Source organism: Centropristis striata, chromosome 15 (assembly GCF_030273125.1).
Source record: "Centropristis striata isolate RG_2023a ecotype Rhode Island chromosome 15, C.striata_1.0, whole genome shotgun sequence".
Taxonomy (NCBI): Eukaryota; Metazoa; Chordata; class Actinopteri; order Perciformes; family Serranidae; genus Centropristis; species Centropristis striata.
Window position 1 is genome coordinate 32,543,188 of NC_081531.1, and position 19,127 is coordinate 32,562,314.

General features: G+C 36.0%; 2 protein-coding genes across 7 annotated transcripts; both read right to left on the reverse strand.

Moving 5' to 3' along the window:
* Positions 1–294: 294 nt before the first annotated feature.
* On the reverse strand, positions 295–7,632 carry chrdl2 (chordin-like 2). The gene is made up of 11 exons (XM_059351189.1): positions 7,392–7,632; positions 6,856–6,968; positions 6,642–6,735; positions 6,415–6,560; positions 4,160–4,253; positions 3,749–3,810; positions 2,634–2,802; positions 2,325–2,513; positions 2,055–2,228; positions 1,114–1,206; positions 295–1,015 (listed from the first exon to the last, which is right to left on the reverse strand). The coding sequence occupies exons 1-11, from the start codon at positions 7,621–7,623 to the stop codon at positions 882–884; spliced, it is 1,500 nt and encodes a 499-aa protein (XP_059207172.1). The 5' UTR covers positions 7,624–7,632; the 3' UTR covers positions 295–881.
* A 756-nt stretch (positions 7,633–8,388) lies between these two features.
* On the reverse strand, positions 8,389–14,548 carry spag7 (sperm associated antigen 7). 6 transcript variants are annotated; one of them, XM_059351193.1, is made up of 7 exons: positions 14,427–14,548; positions 12,222–12,289; positions 12,038–12,126; positions 11,852–11,936; positions 11,248–11,337; positions 9,553–9,709; positions 8,389–9,447 (listed from the first exon to the last, which is right to left on the reverse strand). In XM_059351193.1, the coding sequence occupies exons 1-7, from the start codon at positions 14,509–14,511 to the stop codon at positions 9,332–9,334; spliced, it is 690 nt and encodes a 229-aa protein (XP_059207176.1). In that variant the 5' UTR covers positions 14,512–14,548; the 3' UTR covers positions 8,389–9,331. The 6 variants fall into 6 exon arrangements, with proteins under 6 accessions (XP_059207176.1, XP_059207179.1, XP_059207178.1 ...); XM_059351196.1 differs by lacking the exon at positions 14,427–14,548 and adding an exon at positions 12,824–12,894; XM_059351195.1 differs by lacking the exon at positions 14,427–14,548 and adding an exon at positions 12,700–12,823.
* Between the last annotated feature and the right edge of the window lie 4,579 nt (positions 14,549–19,127).

The window sequence follows — 19,127 nt, forward strand, 5'->3', positions numbered from 1 at the left end:
TTTGTTTGATCGTTCACACCAGCAAAAAGTAAACAGAGTATCAGAGTTTGTTTCAAACGGACCAAGCAGCTCAGGTGTGAAAGCCCTCTAACTGTGTGCAGTGTAAATGATTCCACTAAACACAGGCACTACTTGAAAGAAAACTTTATGGGTTAAAATTGTGAGCAGAAGTACAGAGTGCATTCAGCTACATCATCTATAATGACTTTAAAATACAAATACTTCTGGTATGTGGAGTTGTTGAATGTCATGAGGCTAAAATAACAAACCAAATCCTGTGGCTGCATAAAAATGAGCTACAAAACGTCTTTATTTTCACATCAGACAGAATTAAGAAGGCTGTTTGCTCACTATTAAACACACACTTGTGTATTTTCTGGTGGATTAAACTTCAACGCCTCTTTCTTCATAATGCAAAAAAACAACAACATTCAGACAGTCAAATGTATGTACACAGAAATCATACAAGTACTGATACACTTTAAATAAGGTGACAAAACCTCAGTTTGTATTTACAATAAATATGCTGTTGATCATAAAACATCCTTAAAAAACCCTTAACATTCTGAACAGAAGGTGGCCCCTCACCCAACATATTCTAAAATACTGATTATTTTTCATATCTGTAATGTTTAAGTCATGAAAGACATGACGCTGCTATAGCTATAGTATTTCGTAACCTAATAATTTACATTTTAAAAAATGTGATGATTAAAAAACATGATGGAAAACAATCAATAAGCAGTATTATAAATGGCAAATGTATCACTTGTATTACAGGAATGATGCAGAACATCCAGATGCATGTATGGATAAAGTATTTACTGTCTGTTAACCATGCAGTGATTGGAGATGTTGATATAAAGAGAGAGTTAACACCATCATGGTGAACACAGCTCTTCTATCTGCTTGGGGTTTAGGAAAGTCACCATCTCCCGAATGCCGTCTTCACAGATTGTAGTCTGAGGAGCTGCACTCAGCTTCTCTCCCTCCTCTTTAAATTTTCTCCACGTCTCTGGAAAAAAAGAAGGAAATTCAATTAATATCTGGAGGATTTCTGCAAATTGTAGTATTTAAAAAAATATATATATATAAAGTTATAATGAAACAAACCTTCATCAAGTGTTGTGAGTAAAGTGTAATTTTCTGGATGATCCACAATATCTTTTCTTTGAACGTCGCCAATTTCCATTAATTGTAAAACACCTTTATGAATCAAGAAATCAGATTAGAGTCAGACATTTGTGCTGCAATGCTTTATAATCTTTAAAAAAATCTTGTGGACATTTTGGAAAATACTTTTTTTTTTGCAAACATATATTAAAGCACATTATGGTTTCTACAGACAGACAGCTGTCAAATTTATTATTATTATTATTACTTATGTACATCGTAGTTTGTACTGCATCCAATTCTGTGAAATATTATTAATTACATTATTATTTCTTATTATTACCATTATCATTATTTATTTATTTATTTTTAACAATCATGTATGCAGTAGTATGTACATTGCATACTATTTAAGTGAAATATTATTAATTACATTACATATAAATTACATTATTGTTATTATTATTGTTAATATTATCATTAATATTTATTGTTTATTGTTATTCATTAAAAACGTAGTATGGAAATTGCATACTATTTCAGTGAAATATTATTAATTACATTACATATTAATAACATTATATTATCATTTATTATTATTAATAATAATAATAAATGATAATTATAATATAATTATTATTGTTATGTATTATGTTTGTAGTAATGGGTAAACTGCATACTATTTCTTTGAAATATTACATATTGCAAACACGGGACAGTACGCCAGCATAACTATCCCACAATGCAATGCGGTAGTGAGGACAGTTGACAGACAATGGCAGGTAGCTCTGTAAGGTTAATAATGTTTAAATTTAAGAGCCACTATGACCATATGGCATGCTGATATAGTGGAGTGCATCCATAAAAATGTCTCATCATGTTTATTCATGCAACTGTATGTTAAATGTCAAACTATTCCTTTAATGTCGTAGTCCCAGTACCTTCTACAGTCTTCCATACTTGCACTTCCACCTCAGAAGTACTTTGTCTCTCAACAGCGATGATCCGAACTGTGTTGGGTGGATCGACCCTCAAAGACGAGTCCACTTTATACACCAAGAGGTTATTTTTGTATCCAAGATAGCACTGGGTCTGGTTATTTTCAGTTTTATCCTCTGGAGAGACAAAACAGACAGGTTACGTGGCTGGTGTTAACAGCCAATCAGCATAGTGTCAGTGTAAACAGTTCATTATGCTATGAGCCAGACTACCTGGACAAGTCTTGCAGCACTTTCCTGCTGATTTCATAGGATGTTGGCATGGGTACTGGCTGGGACACGTGATGCGTTTGCAGTCCTGGAGGCCATCGGTACAAGTGCACAGGATGCATTCCAGGACCTTACCCAAAACTGGGTGCCACATGTCTCCATGAGAGTACGTCTTGCCATTGTATAAACATGCTGCGAGAAATGGAAAACATCTGAGCGTTGTGCTACATATGGAAGCGATTGTAAAGTTGTGAGGAACATGTCTATAAAATTGAACCTATACAGGATCTTTCTGTTTTGACAAAGTCTCACCTCTTTGGTGTTTCCTCTGCAACAGAATCTTCACGGTGGTCTCCGAAGCCCCTTTGAGGTTAAGTTTACTGAGGCTCAGGCCTCTGGGAGAAGTCCTGACCCTGGGTGGAGTGGCACGGTCGGACCGCACCCTGCTCTGCTCTCCAGAACACTGGTCCACTGAATGCCTCTTTTGTAAACACAGATATAATGAAAGCGTTATCTTTCATCTATTCAGCTCTTGGCTCCGCTTGCTTGTCCTCCGAGTGATAGCTGAAGTAACATCTCATCCCGCCATAAATCAGAAAAGTTCTGGCTGCAGATCTCTGAATCACTGCGATCTTTTCAGCAAGTCAAACAGAACAACTTATTATCAGCCAATGGTCTTAACCCACTGAACCCCAACAAGCTGTTTCTGGACTTTTTTTTGTTGCTCTTTTTACATTTTTACTCACTGTGGCCTTGTATTTCACTGCAATATACAAGTTCTGCAGCTCTGTGGAATCAGCACAATCATATAGAAGTGAGAACAAAATGTATTTTGTGCAGAATAACACAGTAATAATGACATAAATCATAAAAAAAGAAAAAAATGCAAGTTGAATTTGTCTGATAAATATATTTTTTTAAATTAGAATAAAATGGAATATATATACAACACCTTTCCAAGAGCCCAAAAGTGTAAAAATTTGATCTCCACATGCTATACATATTAAACTATTTGCATTTTACAACCTCTCCTGTCCTCTCCTCTCTGCTCTGTGTAAACAGATTGCAGAGAGGAACAGTGAATATTTGTCACGTGACCGTTCATCTCAGCAGAATCAATCATGTCACTGAGGAGCAGAATTTAATGTTTTTAACAGAATCTAGTCATTCCAAAAGGTTAATTTTTGGCGACATTTTAAATGAGACATGTATAATAAAGTGATTTTGACAGAAATGTCACAATTTGAAGCTTTGTTTTAGTGTCTTAGTTACATTTGCCTTTGAGACTTGAAACCAAGTCCTGTAATTAAAGTTCAGCTGCACAGCTGATAACACCATATGGCTGCTATTCACTGCATTTAAATACATTTTTAAAGATAGGCATATGAAAGCAATCTTCATTTTATGATAAATATGCAAGAACGTACAACGCCTCTGTTCAGCTGCTGGTTTCCATCCTCAGCTGATGACGACCCACTGGTGCCATGATCTACAGACCAAAGAGGAAAAAACAATGAGCAACAATGAAATAAACATGGATAATAATAATAATAATACAATAAAATAATAAAATAATGTGAAGGTATTGTATATGAACTTTTAGCTGAATTCTATTATGATGGTATTGTGATGTTTTCTGTATTTTGTCTGATTAAGTGCATTACAGTAAAACAAAATGCATTACATTTAATATTTATTTGATTATCTTTTTGCATTTATTTGCATTTTGTGATATATTATCAGAAATATGCTCAGGCCTAATCTGCATGTTGAATTCCATGTAATTGCAGGTTGGAAACAGAATAAAGCCATTTTGCAGCTTGGAAGAGTTTAACTACCTTTACACACCAAACAGCACGTATCTGGGACTGAGACTGGAGAGGAGCAGGTGATCGGTTGGCATGTTTTCAGAGCGCAGAAGATGTTTCCATTCTGAGAAAAGAAAGGGAAGGAAAATGTCTTCTTTCCAGAAAGCATGTGTGAAGTACTCTGCAGGTCTCTTTAGACCTGTTTATGCACTTTTTATGGACTGTCCACAGTCTCTCTCTGTCTTCTTACATCTAATATTCTCACTGTCAACTTTATTAGCTGCAAGGTGTACATAATAAAGTGGCAGGTGTGGTCTTCTGCTGCTGTAGCCCATCATGTTGTGCGATCCGAGATGGTCTTCTGCATACCTTGGTTGTATATTGGTGTTATTTGAACTACTGTTGCCTTTCTATCATCTGGAACCTGTCTGGCTATTCTTCTCTGATCTCTGGCATCAACAAGGCATTTTGGCTCACTGGTTATTAGTGTACCTAATGTAGTGGCCGTTAGGGGTGTGCCATACCGTATCGTTCACGATAATATCGGTATATTTTTTTTATGGTTAAAAAAAATGCATATCATGATATTGGCAATGTTCCTACTTCTTGATGTAGTGGTAAAAGTTGTTGTAATCATCAAAAGCTACTTACTCCCTCTTGCTAAACACATGCAGCTGTCAAAATAAGAGGACAGAATCCACCACATAATTTACAAGAAGACTGTCAAAATAAGATGCCTTAAATAAAACATACAAGAACCTTTATTCTCCTTTACAAAATTAATTAAAATATGCCCCCGAAACCCCTAAATGGTTATTTTTATTATTGCTGATAATCAAGAGTCAAGAGTAATTTTTTTTTTATTTGGCAACTGTTGAGATTTGCACTTCAAACTACATGTTAGATTTTTATTTATTTATACTGACTAAAAAAAAATCATATTTTCTATATCTTTTTAAGTATCTCCTTATATCGTCAAGAATATCGTCATCGCAAAAATAGCCTGAAATATCGTGATATTCTTTTAGGGGCATATCGCCCAGCCCTAGTGGCCGTGTGTATTTTGCTTTTGTCAAAATTAACTTAAATATTATTTTGCCACACATACACACACAGTAGTGGCTGATTTTATGAAAACAACTACATATACCTACAACCAGTGTACAACCTGTTCAACTCAAGGCAAAAAACAAAATACAGAAAAACTGCAGTAAATCATCACAACACTGTCTGTTTGTAATAAGCAAATCTGTGAGGATGTTCCAGTAAAATCAGACCTCAACAGAAACTGCATATGAAGTTAATATTAACAAAGAAATCCAAGAATTTTATGATGATATACATGATTTTTGCTTTTTACTAGGAATCTTCAGTATATTACGTGTTGTCTCCTTGGAAACATCTGTTAATGAACCCTACTTAACAACTCGTAAAATTAACTTCTCTCATCATGCAGTCCTTTTAAAGGACAGGGTGATGTCAAGTTTGGCTCCACTTCAATGTTTTCTCTGAGATATCTGCCTTTGGTTTTCTAAATTAATCGTCCATTTTCTCTTGCCGATCCCGTCGAGGTGAGTCAACCCTCAAACCAAAGCAAGACGCTTTTAACAACTTCAGAATTTGAAATTAAATATTACACTTTAACTGCATGGCATTAGCAGCAATACTGTAAGTTAGTGGGCAGACATACACTATACACATCAATGTAACATTACATGCAACACAATACCACAAACACACACTTTAATTATTGAATTACTGGATTTCTATACATGAAATATAAGACATTTGACAACTTTTATGTGGCACTAGTGGCTCCAGCAATTTGTACAGTATTTAGAGAGCATAAACATATTTATTTTAATTCTAGAATAGAGTAAACTCTTTCCTTTCATGTGCATCTAGTAATTAAACATACTTTTTTCATTGATTTTTCTCCACTTTTAAGCTGTGATGGCTTCAATATGTTGTTCAAGAGGAAAACAATTCCCACTGAATGGAGAATAGTGATGAGAATATTCAAAAATATGTTTTTTTATTCCAAAATTTCTATTGGCAAGGATTGGGGTTTTATCATTAAAAAAATCTGCTATTTTCCTTTTTTATTCTTTCACATTTCTGTTTTTTATTGTCTGTAAACCAGATAAGTTTACTCTGAAAATAGTAAAAATAAAAGGAATTTCTCAAATAGAATTTTAAAAACATGTAAAATGATACAGTCTTAAATTGTGCATGTGTTTAGATTATGATATTTTTTCACCAAATCAATAAAAGTAGCTACTTACAGAGCATGTGCACATAACACACTGATTGCTTTGCTTGGATGGGAAGAGGTCCAGCTTAGTGAAGGTCTCCCCTGGCTGATAAACACTTCCATTATACCTGCAGGATTTCACTGAAGCTCTCAGCCCTGCAGGGATCTTGGGCTCATCTGAGGAGAGATCACACATTACACAGTCATAAAAAAAATCTCCATTTAACATTGATTGCTTGTTAATAGAAGACAGTCTACCTGTGCATCTTGGACAGCACTGCTGAGGCTCAGCAACTGGGTTTTCACAAGGCAGAGCGGGACACTTGATAGTGTTACATTTCACATGGCCTGTCTAAGAAAGAGCAATATTCAGAGTTTACAAGCACCTTTAAATACCAACCACTTCAGACAGCCGAGTAACTTGAGTTTTACTCATTTGGATGCTTGTTTAGGGCTGATAAATAAATGTTACCTCTGTGCAGACACAGCGCATGCAGAACATGAATCCAAAGGGCTCCAGATAGGGATGCCAGCTGTCTCCTGGACTGTATGTCTTGTCTTTAAAAGTACAAACCACCCCAGATCCTGTAGGTATCAGAAATGAGGAGGATGAGCTACATGTGGCGCAGATAAACCAAACTGCAAAAACAAAAGCCTTTACATGTGACTAATACATACAACATTTGCCAAAGACACTAAGTGAGCTCATAGTAATGCAAACCAGGAGAAACCACTAAGAAACTTATCCCACTTCACTTCAGACCATTAAAAAAACAGAAGTTTAACTTTTTTTTTTGGCTTCTGTGACAGAATTACTTAAACCACTAAACAGCAAAGTTATGTTTGGAGCTATAGGCTTTGGCACACTACTCTAAAAGTAGCATTCAGTTTTGGTTTAGTACGACAAAACTTTCCTTTTAAAGTCACATTTTCATGCTTTTTCCTTATTTTAAGCTCCACACACGTTTGGTGAGGACATAACAAGCATCAGCAGGGTCTGGGTCTTACCTCTCCGGGGTTTTAGCTCTGCATCTGCAAACCAAATAATGAAAAAGAAGAAAAACATGGACTTCATTTTTTGCATGTGCGTGTCTGAGTCTTCAGCGCGCTGTAAGTGTGTTTCTGCAGGACAGAAACTGCAGGACAGTGTGAGGCAGGCGTACAAAAAATGCAACTCTGCTCTTGGTTGATCTATGGCGCCTCCTGCAGGAGAGAAAGGGTAGTGCAGGCTGTGAGACATTATAGTGGAGTGATGGTATGACCCCAAAACAGATGTGGAGCAAGTGTTGTGTGATTATAAATATGATTATTAATATGATTTCCACACTAAATAACTAGATCATAAGTAAATCCTGCATTCACAATTTTATTAAAGTAGAAATAAAAAATAATTGGCATTCTAAACTTTAGTCTATTAATAAAATAAAAATACATATGTGTTGTGTATTTTACGAAAAATATGATCTCCACACTAAATAACTAGATCATAAGTAAATCCTGCATTCACAATTTTATTAAAGTAGAAATAAAAAATAATTGGCATTCTAAACTTTAGTCTATTAATAAAATAAAAATACATACATTAACCTCAATATAAATATATAGATGAGACAATATAGTTCAATAAATAATTTTATTTTAAAATTTCACGTTTTTCAAAGGTCTATTTTTTTCAACACACTTTTTTCCCAAATTTTTTTTTCTATTATTCTGAATTAATTTATTAAATAGGTCTTTTTGAGAATAAAACAAATACACACCTTTTTATTTATTTAACTTTACTGAATAAATCATATATATTTTTTGGCTTAATTTATATATTTAATTACATAATTATTGCACAAATGATCTTTAAGGATTTATTTCAAGGTCATACTTATTGAATAGTATAAATGGCCCCTTTCATGACCATTATTATTGACTATTACTTCTATGGTGCACTGTAATGTTGTAGCTGGTTGAGGTGGGTTTCTTGTGACCAAGAAATGAGGGCAACATACAGACAAAGATCTAACACTGTTCTCTGTTTATTAACACACATTGGGGGATAAAACAGTCCAACCATGTTAAAATGGACATCAAGATGCCACAAAACTGACTCGAAGATATGACAAACTAAAGAGATGCGACCCATATTCCTACAATGAGTCTGGTACTTATGCTCCCTCCCTTTCTACTGCAAACCATCACCTGGCTTCATTATAAAAGAGTAACAGCTTAATTCACAGTCAGTGCAGATGAACTGAAACAAAGAAAATCTCACGATTTAATCACAGATTCCTAAAATCCACAATACAGTAAAACAAGAAAAACAGTAAGACAAAAAAATGGCATGCTTCCGACTTTACAAAGATCTGAAACTGTTGATACTAAGAAAAAAAAAGCTGGTAATTAGACTGTGTCCCTGTTCCTCTTTTAAAAGCTGTACTGGATAATTGAAACACTGACTTTTCAGCCGTGACTTTTTTCCTAAACGTTGCTTTAAAAACCTTATCCAGCCTGGCTGCGGATCAGAACATTTAAAAATACTTTGATGTTAAAAATGTCACTTACAACTGTAAATGCACAGCTGCAACAAACCAGCCAATCACTGTCCTTTTAAAAACTGTGCATGAAGATATCGGCTGTACAGGGTCTTCATACTGTATAGGGTTCGATCATGTGTGAGAAGCTTGATAATAGACAGAAGCAAATGTCTAACACGTACTGTACAGTAATCCAGCTCCTGGATCACACTCACCTGAGCATCCTCCACTTAACAAGATTTCATGATTTTAACAAGACAGAGAGCAGCATACATACTGGATTTAACAGATGCCATTTAAGTTATACTTTTAAATGTCTGAAGTACAAGATATTGCATTATAGGATGAATTAAACTGTGCACACAGACACATTAATGCACCCAGACACACACACACAAAAGTAGACAGAAAGCTGGTAGAGACTCATGAACTGCTGCTGTGTGCCCCCGAGTCGTCCTCGATCTTCTGTCGTTTTTTCGCTCTGATTTCGTTCATGGCTTCCTCTATGGAGCGAGTGTCTCTCTTGTTAGCCACAGGCACTGTGAGAGGAAATAATGAGTAAATAAAAAGTCGTAAGAAGAACCGTGGTGTGAATTAAGCGAGGCAGTGCAATGCAGTAATCAGTGTTTACGACGTTTACTCACCGCAGCCGTAAGCACTGTTGGCCTCCAGTGTGTGTGCTGCATCTTTTGCAGCCGAGGTGCCGATCAGGTGACTGTACTTGTCTCTGTAGTTGGAGTTGGGACATGTTTCTGGCTGCTTTGTCTGACTGGATGCTGTCTCTTCCAATGCTGCCTGTTCCTACAGTGAAGAGGGGGGAAAAAAGTCAGACTGATGGAAATCAGACCTCCGAAGGTGTTAGCGAGCCACGATCACTCGGTTCCCTCATTACGCCTCTGGGACATGGTCTCACAGAAATCCGTGAAATAGCCACGGATTTCGCTTAACTCAAAATCCGTGGAATAGCCACAGAATCGCTCAAATTTCCGTGAAACTGGCGCGGATTTCGTTACAATGCAAGTTAATGATGCAAGTCATATCCCGTGGCTATTCCAACATACAAAGTGATTATGTACATTCACTGAGTGAAGATTTAGAAAATAAAACATATATTTCTCGCTAGAAATGTGATTAAAATCCATTTTTATGCAGAAACTAAGTCAAAATATTGATTTTTCACTAAAAATGAGAGAACTGTCCGCCATGTTTTTTGTTCTGACCGCTGGGACCTTGAAAGTCACGTGACTTGGAACAAACCAATAGCTACGGGATATGACTGTCATTAACTTGCATTGTAGCGAAATCCGTGTCAGTTTCACGGAAATTTGAGTGATTCCGTGGCTATTCCACGGATTTTGAGTTAAGCGAAATCCGTGGCTATTTCACGGATTTCTGTGAGACCAGGTTGTTCAGTTCAGTTCAGTTCAGTAGTCCCTTTATTGTCATTGATCAAGTAACAAGTACCATTACAACGAAATTGGCCATCATCCTATCCAAACGTATACAACACACACAAACAATCAATATGACGAAGGTAAACAGGACAGGACGACAGGGTGAGAAGAGAGAGAAATACAGCACACGTGAGGAGAGGAAAGGAGGAAAAAAAGCATGAAAAAAACCTCAGCACATGAGCATAATAATACATTTTCACAACAACATGAACAGGCTTTTGACATGCCACATGGGAAGGGGGGAACCAGCATAGCCAGGCAGCAGACTGAAGGCGAATCTGAAAGGGGCTTAAGTTGGATATCATCAATGTGAAATGCATTCTAGCTGAAATGCGAAACATACATATATACCTATAAACTAATTTTAACATCCCTTCTAATGGCGCTTGTAACAGTCAATGGTAGATTCTGCATATAAAATACATACAAAGGAGACAAACGATAAACCTTGTTTGATCAATGCATTCTATGTCACAGTGTAATGTGATTTTCTTTGTGCTCCATTGAGGTGAAAGCAACTAAAAATAGGTTATTTTAAATATGTTTTTATGGGTTATTGAACTTATCAACTTTATGTTCTTTGTGCATAACAGATGAAGACTGAGATAACAGGGAAATGCGCAATGCAGTCAAACAATCTTGATTCATATTTAAATTTATTTGACAGTTTGATCGGTGTTCGTGAGCTTCACTGGATGCTGGTCGTTGTATGAAACGCGGCCAGATAAGATAAACTGTTACGATTGTCTGAATGGGAGAGGGATCAGACGCATCTGCCACAGCAAATAAAACATGAGCTCTGCAGATCTGACTGGTTTCCAGGCTGTTAAAGAGGAGTATGTCTGAAAGAAGGCTCAATGAAAAAAAAAAAAAAAAAGAGCTTACTTTTAGCCTGCGCCGCTGCTCTGCCAGCTGTGGATCCCACTCCTCTCCTTTGCGATAAGCTTCCAGCTCCTCATCTGATGGAGCAAACTCCTGCAACAACACATGGAGGAAATAAGTCACATGTTCTTCAAGTTATTTTAATATCCAACTCTGGGATTCAAAACTTACAAATTACAATTACTTAAAATTTACACAGAATTAGTGACTCTACCTGGAACAATAGTAACCTTTAAGTGGCATGATCTCTTTTTTGGACTACTTCATTCAACACCCATAAATATAAAAACAAAGCATACTCAGTGTTGCTGGCAAAAAGGCCATTACAAGGAAATGTCTTACTCCATCTATAGAGGAATGGTATGATATGTTTCATGAAATTTCTGCAAAAGAAAGAAACACTTTCTCCTTGAAGAAATATGGCAGAAATGGAAAGTGTACATTTCCTCAAAAAAACCTTCTTTTGTTTAAATCTTTATCCATGTGTGTGCAAGTCTAGTAGTATGTATGTATGGATATGATTGCATTGCACTGCATTTAAAAACAAAACAATTTTACAATTTTTTTTTCAATTTTACTGCAAAAAGCTTTTTTAAAGTACACAGACCTTTTTGAAAAGCATGACGTAACGGCTCTCCTCGTCCTCCCCGAAAGAAAAAGAAGTCAGACCGGCCACTTCTGCAACATCATGCCTGTGAAACAGGAAAAAATGAAATGGCAGAATATAACCAAGCATATCATGTGTTCTGCATAATGCAGCTTATAGTAATTATCTGAAGTAATCACTACTCACAATATACTCCTTTCAATCTTCCCCATAGGATTGTATTTTCGTTTCTGTTGGGAACTGTCTTGAATGAAATCTGACACTTCTTTCTCCATCTAAACAGGACACATAGGGAGTCTGTGTGAGTTTGATGTGATTAATGTCAACAGTGGTAAAGGAAGAATGCTGTATATAAAGCGCAAGCTCTCACCTTTTTCCTGAACTCGGCTTTCTTCCTTTTCTCATTTTCCTCCATCTTCTTGAGTCTCGCCGCTTGCTCTTAAAAAAAGGACAGAAATTAAAAGTTTTAATGTGGTTTGTTTGTGTCCGATAGCTTTTAAAAGTTTCCGTTGTAAACCCACATCACGTAGTCTTACAGCTCCAACTGGGCAACTTATATTTTTAAGACTTCAGTCACACACAAAAAAAAGGCTAATCAAGACATAGACTTCCTGTAAACCCCAGACCACATTTCCAGATCATTGAGGGCAAGTACTGAGTGACTCAATTCCTATTATTTCTTGCATGTGTCTACAAGCGGCCAGCCTCTGATGTTTTATTGGTAAGCATACTCATAACAGTTAATGAAACGGATTTGGTCACTTTTAATCACCGCCGTCTTGTGGTTATGTCTTCACAACAACTGAAAACTGGATGGCTTTTGTTTATTTGCAGACACTCAGCAGTACCATAGTATTACAGGTTCAGTCTGAAAAATAACTGTTTTCAGGTGCAGACAGTAAAAAAATCAACATATTCCAAAACAGGTTCCTTCATAAGTTTTCAGTAACTTTTAATGTGTAAAGTGTTTACCGTCTATCTCTATGTGGCTTCATTATTTAAGTAACTCCCAACTGAAACACACCTGGTTTGAATGATCTGCTCCCTATAAAGCAGCTGAAGCTTGTTAAGGTCTTGATAACAAGCAGATCATTCAAATTAGGTGTGTTAAGAGTATGGAGATACATAAAGCATGTAGGTCAGTAGCTCTCCAGGAGTATGTTTACTACTGATCTACAATTTACATGAATTATGTGCACTTTTAATTCTGTTACATGATTGGATATAAAAGGGGGCTGCAAGAAGTTGATATGTAAAGGTAGATAACTATAGATTCTCAGAGGTAACTTGTTTTATATGTCAACATCCTGCATAATTTAAGTATCTCCCTACAGTTACACACCTGATTTGACTGACCTGGTCACAGTAGAGCAGCTGAAGCTTGTTAAGGGCTTGATAACAAGCGAATTAAGTGTGTTAGAGTATTGAGATATTTAAACCATGCAGGTCAGTAGCTCTTCTGGAGCAGGGTTTGTGACTACTGATCTGTAATTTACAAATATATAAATTATGCACACTTTTTATTAACATTCTTCACCTTTTCTACATATAAAATGTCCATAGCCTGTGCTAATAGCAAAAATGATTGGTTTTTTAATACTCAAAGAGGTGAATTTAATGGCAGAGAAATAATGCAGGTAAAGCTGATCATAAATGGAAATAAAAAGGGATCATCAGTTTACATCTTACAGCAGATCACTATAAATGCACAGCAGAGGTGGAAGTATTCAGATCTCTCATTTCAGTAGTAAGTACGAATACCACACTTTTGAAATTACTCCACTACAAGTAAAAGGCCTGCATTCAAAACTTACTGAAGTCAAAGTACAAAAGTATCAGCATCAAAATGTACTTAAAGTATCAAAAGTGAAAGTACTTGTTATGCAGAATGGCCCAACTCAGCTTGGTATACATATATATATTGCAAATACATAACTGGATTAATATTACTGATGCATTTATATAAGCAGCATTTTACTGTTGTCCAGGGCTAACTTTAACTACTTAATCATTTAAATGGATATTTTTTTAATGTAAAATCTTGACATGAAAAACAACTAAAGCCGGCAGCTAAACGTGGTGGAGTAACAAATACAATATTTGCCTCTAAAAATGTAGTGAAGTGGAAGTATAAAGATTAAGGTGTGGAAATAATCAAGTAAATGTGCTTGTTACATTCCATCACTGTACTCAAAGGAAACTTGTTATCTTTGTCAACATGCTGGGAGAAGAAGGCAGCAGCCGGTTGTGAGTGTTTTTAGCAGGTTTGTATGAAAGTAAAAGCAGTGCCACTTGTATTCTGAACTGTTTGGACACGGTCGCAAATATCGACATTTCGACCGTATTAAAATGATTCGCGACGGTGAATTATTTTCAACAACAGTAGTCCACGGTGATCGTCACCGGTCCGGACTGTGACCTCAGGTCTGCGGCAGTGAGGCGGCGCTAACCCCGGGACAGCAGCTCTCTCCGCCTCTCCTCGCCATTCTTACACACATTTCCCCCCTCAAATTCATTTCACCAGCTGTCAACTAACGCGAATCGAGTCGTTATTTGGGCTAGAAGCGTGGTGTACCTCGAGCCTTTCGTCGGCTTTCCTGGTCGCCGACTGTTGGAGGCTTCTCCATCGAGTTTAAGATTGAGCCCAGGAGGTCCGCCATCTTGGAATGATAGGGCACACCGTCCGTCCACTGTTGCCGAATACTTTTCAGGGGAGGTTCAGGGAAGGTCGAGTTGTTACTAAAAGTTGCTAAATGACGAGTGATGTCATTACGTAAAGACGTAAAAATGCGTCATTACACTACTCAAATTAACAGAAGAATATTAGTTAACATTTTTTTTTTTTTTTGAAGAAAATCAGAGGGAAAGGGACTTTTTTTTTTTTTACAGCTACTTCTGTTTTTGGGAAGTTTCACAGTACTGTACTTCTATTAAAGGCTTTAAGAGCAAGAAGGCTCTGAAAACTGACTTTGTTTTGGACAAATGCTTTATTGATTGATAAATCATACATCGTGTTTTTTATTTTTTTATTTATTGTTTTATTTTAGTATCTTACCCTCTGTTTTGGAATTGATGTTTGTCTGATTTTGTTTGTTTTTCTTTCTGTAACCCCCTGGCAAATACTGTATATATTGTAAATTGGTATTGTGAATTAAAAAAAAGAAGGAAAAAAAAGAATATTAGTTAAAATTTGTTTGTTTGGATTCGTTATCTTATTATGGAATGTTTGTATAAGTCAAATATTCAGATAATTTACTTTTCTATATTTATTTTTTTATTGTTAGATATTTTTATTTATTTTTTAAAAAGTGATTTGGTGGTAAATTTTCTTTGCACAATACTGTCCATTATTAAAGAGACACACATAATCTATTAATAATAATTTGGCTGCTTTAAATTTTCCATCCACAAAAAAAACATCAATAATGTTAATTAAGCAAATAAAATCATTAATCTTTTACTCAAATGTAAAAAAAATATGACAAGTAGCCATCATGTAACCAAGGCCCATAATATCTGAAAATCTGACAGTACTGGACTTTATGCAAATTACAGCCAAAAACTAACAGTAAGTAATTGGAAAGCAATTACAAGGTAAAACAAGAAACTCCAAGTTTGTTAAGCAATATTAGGTATATGTTTGCATACATATACATTTACATATTTTAGGTTTAAGTTTTCCAATTTTAATTTATTTTTTTCACCACACATTTTCTTGTTACTTAGTAAACTAGCTAGCTGAGAGAATAACAGCAACATGAACAAAAGTGTATCAAACCAACAAAGTGTATGATTATTGAACAATTACAGTTATCAAGATTTGGCCATCATGAATAAAATCTATCTAATCATAAAAATACAATAAATGCAACTCTTTACATGGGGCTATTATGCATTATGTACTTTTACTTTTGACATTTCACTTACAATTTGCTGCTAATACTTTGTAATATATTATAATATATAATCAATATTATATTTGAATTACATATAATAATAAATTATACATAATTATAAATATAATTATTTTGTTGAATAATAAACATGAAAAATGCCTCCCAAAAAAACTTTAAAAATAAATAAATAATATAGAAATTAAATGAGTATATGGAAATAAATTAGGGGTGCAAAGGAAAATTTATGAAAAAAATACATTAATCAATGTATCGATTTTAAATGAATACATTTAAAAAATAAATAAAATAAAAAAGTAACATACACATGGCCCTGGGCACTAGGGGGCATACTACACAAGTACATGTCTGTATGTCTGTGCCTTGTGTTGTTATTGTTTTGTTAACAATCCCGCCCTGTGTCACTGGAGCAGCCTGTTTTTGTGCGGTTTGATTGTAGTTTCACAGCATCAGCAATAACACATGAAGTACTGCCATATTGAGATGTGGGCAGAGCAGTGGTCGAACAGAGGGCAGCCCTGAAAACACAGCAGGACAGACAGAATTGTACTGCTTACTGTGTCTAAAACAAACAGATTAGATAGTATTTCACCTATAATTATAACTTTTGGAGGGCTTGTTGTTGGGCTTTTTGAAGGAGTTCTTTGTGGTACAGCCATAGGGGTGTATGTAAGTACAAAACCAAAAAAACTGACACTTTTTTAAAATATTTGTGTTGGTGAACAGCAGGTACAGATCATTTGCAGTATCTGGAAACGGTTGAATAATAAAGTATTGTTTTGCACAGAAAAATGAAATAACCTTTTCTGTAATATTCCTAAAAGCTATCTTAAATTCTCAAGAAGCTGCAGGTGCTAACTGAGCTGAGTAAGCTGATGGGTCTGAAATTCAGCCCTCAGACTGCCATCATTCAGCGATACTTTGTTATTGTGATTTGGACAGAGCACGACGGACTCCTCCCCCGTGGGTTGAAATGCTGTATAAATGCAGCATCAGCCTGTCAACAACAGTGTCTGAAAGCTTATTGGTACCCAAACATGAAGGGACTGAGCTTGGTTCTCCTTGTGCTTCTCCTGATGCTCGCAGTCGGGGAGGGTAAGCAACGGATACACCCATTTTCTTACTGTGTGAGATCAAATCAAGCAAATCATGATATGGCAAATGCTCAATTGTTGGGCTTGTTTGTGTGACTCTGGGAGGAAGTAAATCAAATAATTAAATCACAACATGAGACTTTTCTTAAGTATTTACAATGTTAACTGCTTCTTTTTTAAGATGAAGGGATTTATCGGGGTCACAGTTTACCAAAAGGTCAAGAATTGAAGTCATCAGGAGGATGTTTGTGATTATCTATTATCTATTTATCTGCAGGCGATGATCCAGAAATGCAGTACTGGACATGTGGGTATAGAGGACTCTGCAGGCGGTTCTGCTATGCCCAGGAGTACATCGTCGGTCATCACGGCTGTCCTCGGAGATATCGGTAGGCCTGCATGATCTCAAAGCAGAACTGTGCAATCAGACAACATATAGGATTGATTGTGAATTTTAAGCTTAACTTACTGTGCTTGTTTTCAGGTGCTGTGCTATGCGGTCTTAGCACCTGCATGTACCAGTACAAGGGCTGACATCTCCAGTTCAGGTAGCTGGGATCCCGGTACCTGACCACATTCTCCTGGATAATGCATTTTCTCTCAAATCGACCCCTGTTGGATTTCTAACACGCTGTTGGATCTGACAATGAGTGCTTTTGAAGTTGACTTTATATATATATATATATATATATATATATATATATATATCATTTACTGCTCTTACCTGAAACTGTGTGACTGATCCTGTATCTCACATTTTGTAATCAATCCCTTCTGCAGTGTTGCCAATAAATGCATGAAAAGAAATTTACTGTTTGGTTTGTTCCTGTTTAGTTAGAATCATTGCCATCACTTTTAAAAAAAAATATATATATAATGCAAGGTATTTCTGTCACTTAACATGTGAAAAACCTCTAAAATATAGTGTTAGAACTAACTAACTGCAGCCCGTCACCTACTTGGCGTGACCTTAGGGAAAGAACAGCATGGAAAGCAGTCTGAGTCGAGTCTGGCTCAGCGCTGTACTGACAGGACACAATAATGGTCAAGTGACCCAAATAGCTGTGATGGAAAAGAGCTTTTGTGAATGAAGTGTTATGTCTCTTGTCTGTGTTTATGTTATCTCACCATTCTGTCTGTCTGGACAACGCTGTCTGGAACCCACGGACAACGTCACAATCCACCATTCACGATTGCAAAGCAAATTCATTGTCATATTGTCTGCTGCCTATCTCCGATTGAAAGGTCAAATGTCTTTGTTGGTGAACTTCGGTTTATTTATTTATTTATTTAGGAAGCAACGTGACTGTCAGCTGGGAAAAAATACCTCAGTTTGAGGCAGAAGAAGCCTTAATAAATGATTTAACCTATTTGATTCAAACATGTTATCATCCTGATGGTTACTGGATGTTGCACAAGAGTTAACAAAGCCAGGATCACAAGATGGTTGTTGACTAGTCCGGGCTAGTAGGTGTTAAAGGCATGGATGCTATTTGTAAACACGAGCCTCTGTATTGTGTCCTGTATTGTTATTTGAGTGGAATCTTTGTGCTATTCAGACAGCGCAGCGTGACCAAACTACAAAGGGGTAACCCCCCACAGACCTGTTTACATGAGGCTGTCTTTCTTCACAAAGCTGACAGCTTCAAACACAAAGTTATGACAAGATGGATTGATTTTTTAACAGAAACAGCATAGACCTGTGTTACTGTAGAGGAATTAGGGTTTACTGCAGGTGCTTTTTATTATTCTGGAAGATAAAGAGAAATCACATAGACATACACTACCGGTCAAAAGTTTTAGAACACCCCAATTTTTCCAGTTTTTTATTGAAATTCAAGCAGTTCACGTCAAATGAACAGCTTGAAAGGGTACAAAGGTAAGTGGTGAACTGCCAGAGGTAAATAAAAAAAGGTAAGCTTAACCAAAACTGGAAAATAATGTACATTTCAGAATTATACAAGTAGGCCTTTTTCAGGGAACAAGAAATGGGTTAACAACTTAACTCTATGGAGTCTTGGGCTATTTTGTCCATTTTTGAATTCTTTTCATGTCTTTGTAAGTCATTTTGTGTCTTTTTTTTGTCATTTTGTGTCTTTTTTTAGTCCTTTAGTCCAACATAAAATGTGATTTTGAATCTTTTTTTTTTACTTTCAAAACACTATCATGCTCAATAAAGAATTTTAAATGTTGCAAATGTGCATTAATTTCAGAGTACAGTGAGACAAACTGCATAATTTTCAATTAAATTCTGGAAAAGTTGGTGTG

What these genes read in the sequence shown, in the direction of transcription:
- chrdl2 (XM_059351189.1), bottom strand. Translation starts at nt 7,623, where the DNA reads ATGTCTCACAGCCTGCACTACCCTTTCTCTCCTGCAGGAGGCGCCATA. An exon ending in AGTATGGAAGACTGTAGAAG is followed by an intron (nt 1,207 to 2,054) that starts GTACTGGGACTA and finishes TGATTCATAAAG; the next exon opens with GTGTTTTACAATTAATGGAA. An exon ending in ACTCACAACACTTGATGAAG is followed by an intron (nt 1,016 to 1,113) that starts GTTTGTTTCATT and finishes CTTTTTTTCCAG; the next exon opens with AGACGTGGAGAAAATTTAAA.
- spag7 (XM_059351193.1), bottom strand. Translation starts at nt 14,511, where the DNA reads ATGGCGGACCTCCTGGGCTCAATCTTAAACTCGATGGAGAAGCCTCCA. An exon ending in AAGATTGAAAGGAGTATATT is followed by an intron (nt 11,937 to 12,037) that starts GTGAGTAGTGAT and finishes CCTGTTTCACAG; the next exon opens with GCATGATGTTGCAGAAGTGG. An exon ending in AGCAGCGGCGCAGGCTAAAA is followed by an intron (nt 9,710 to 11,247) that starts GTAAGCTCTTTT and finishes TCTTCACTGTAG; the next exon opens with GAACAGGCAGCATTGGAAGA.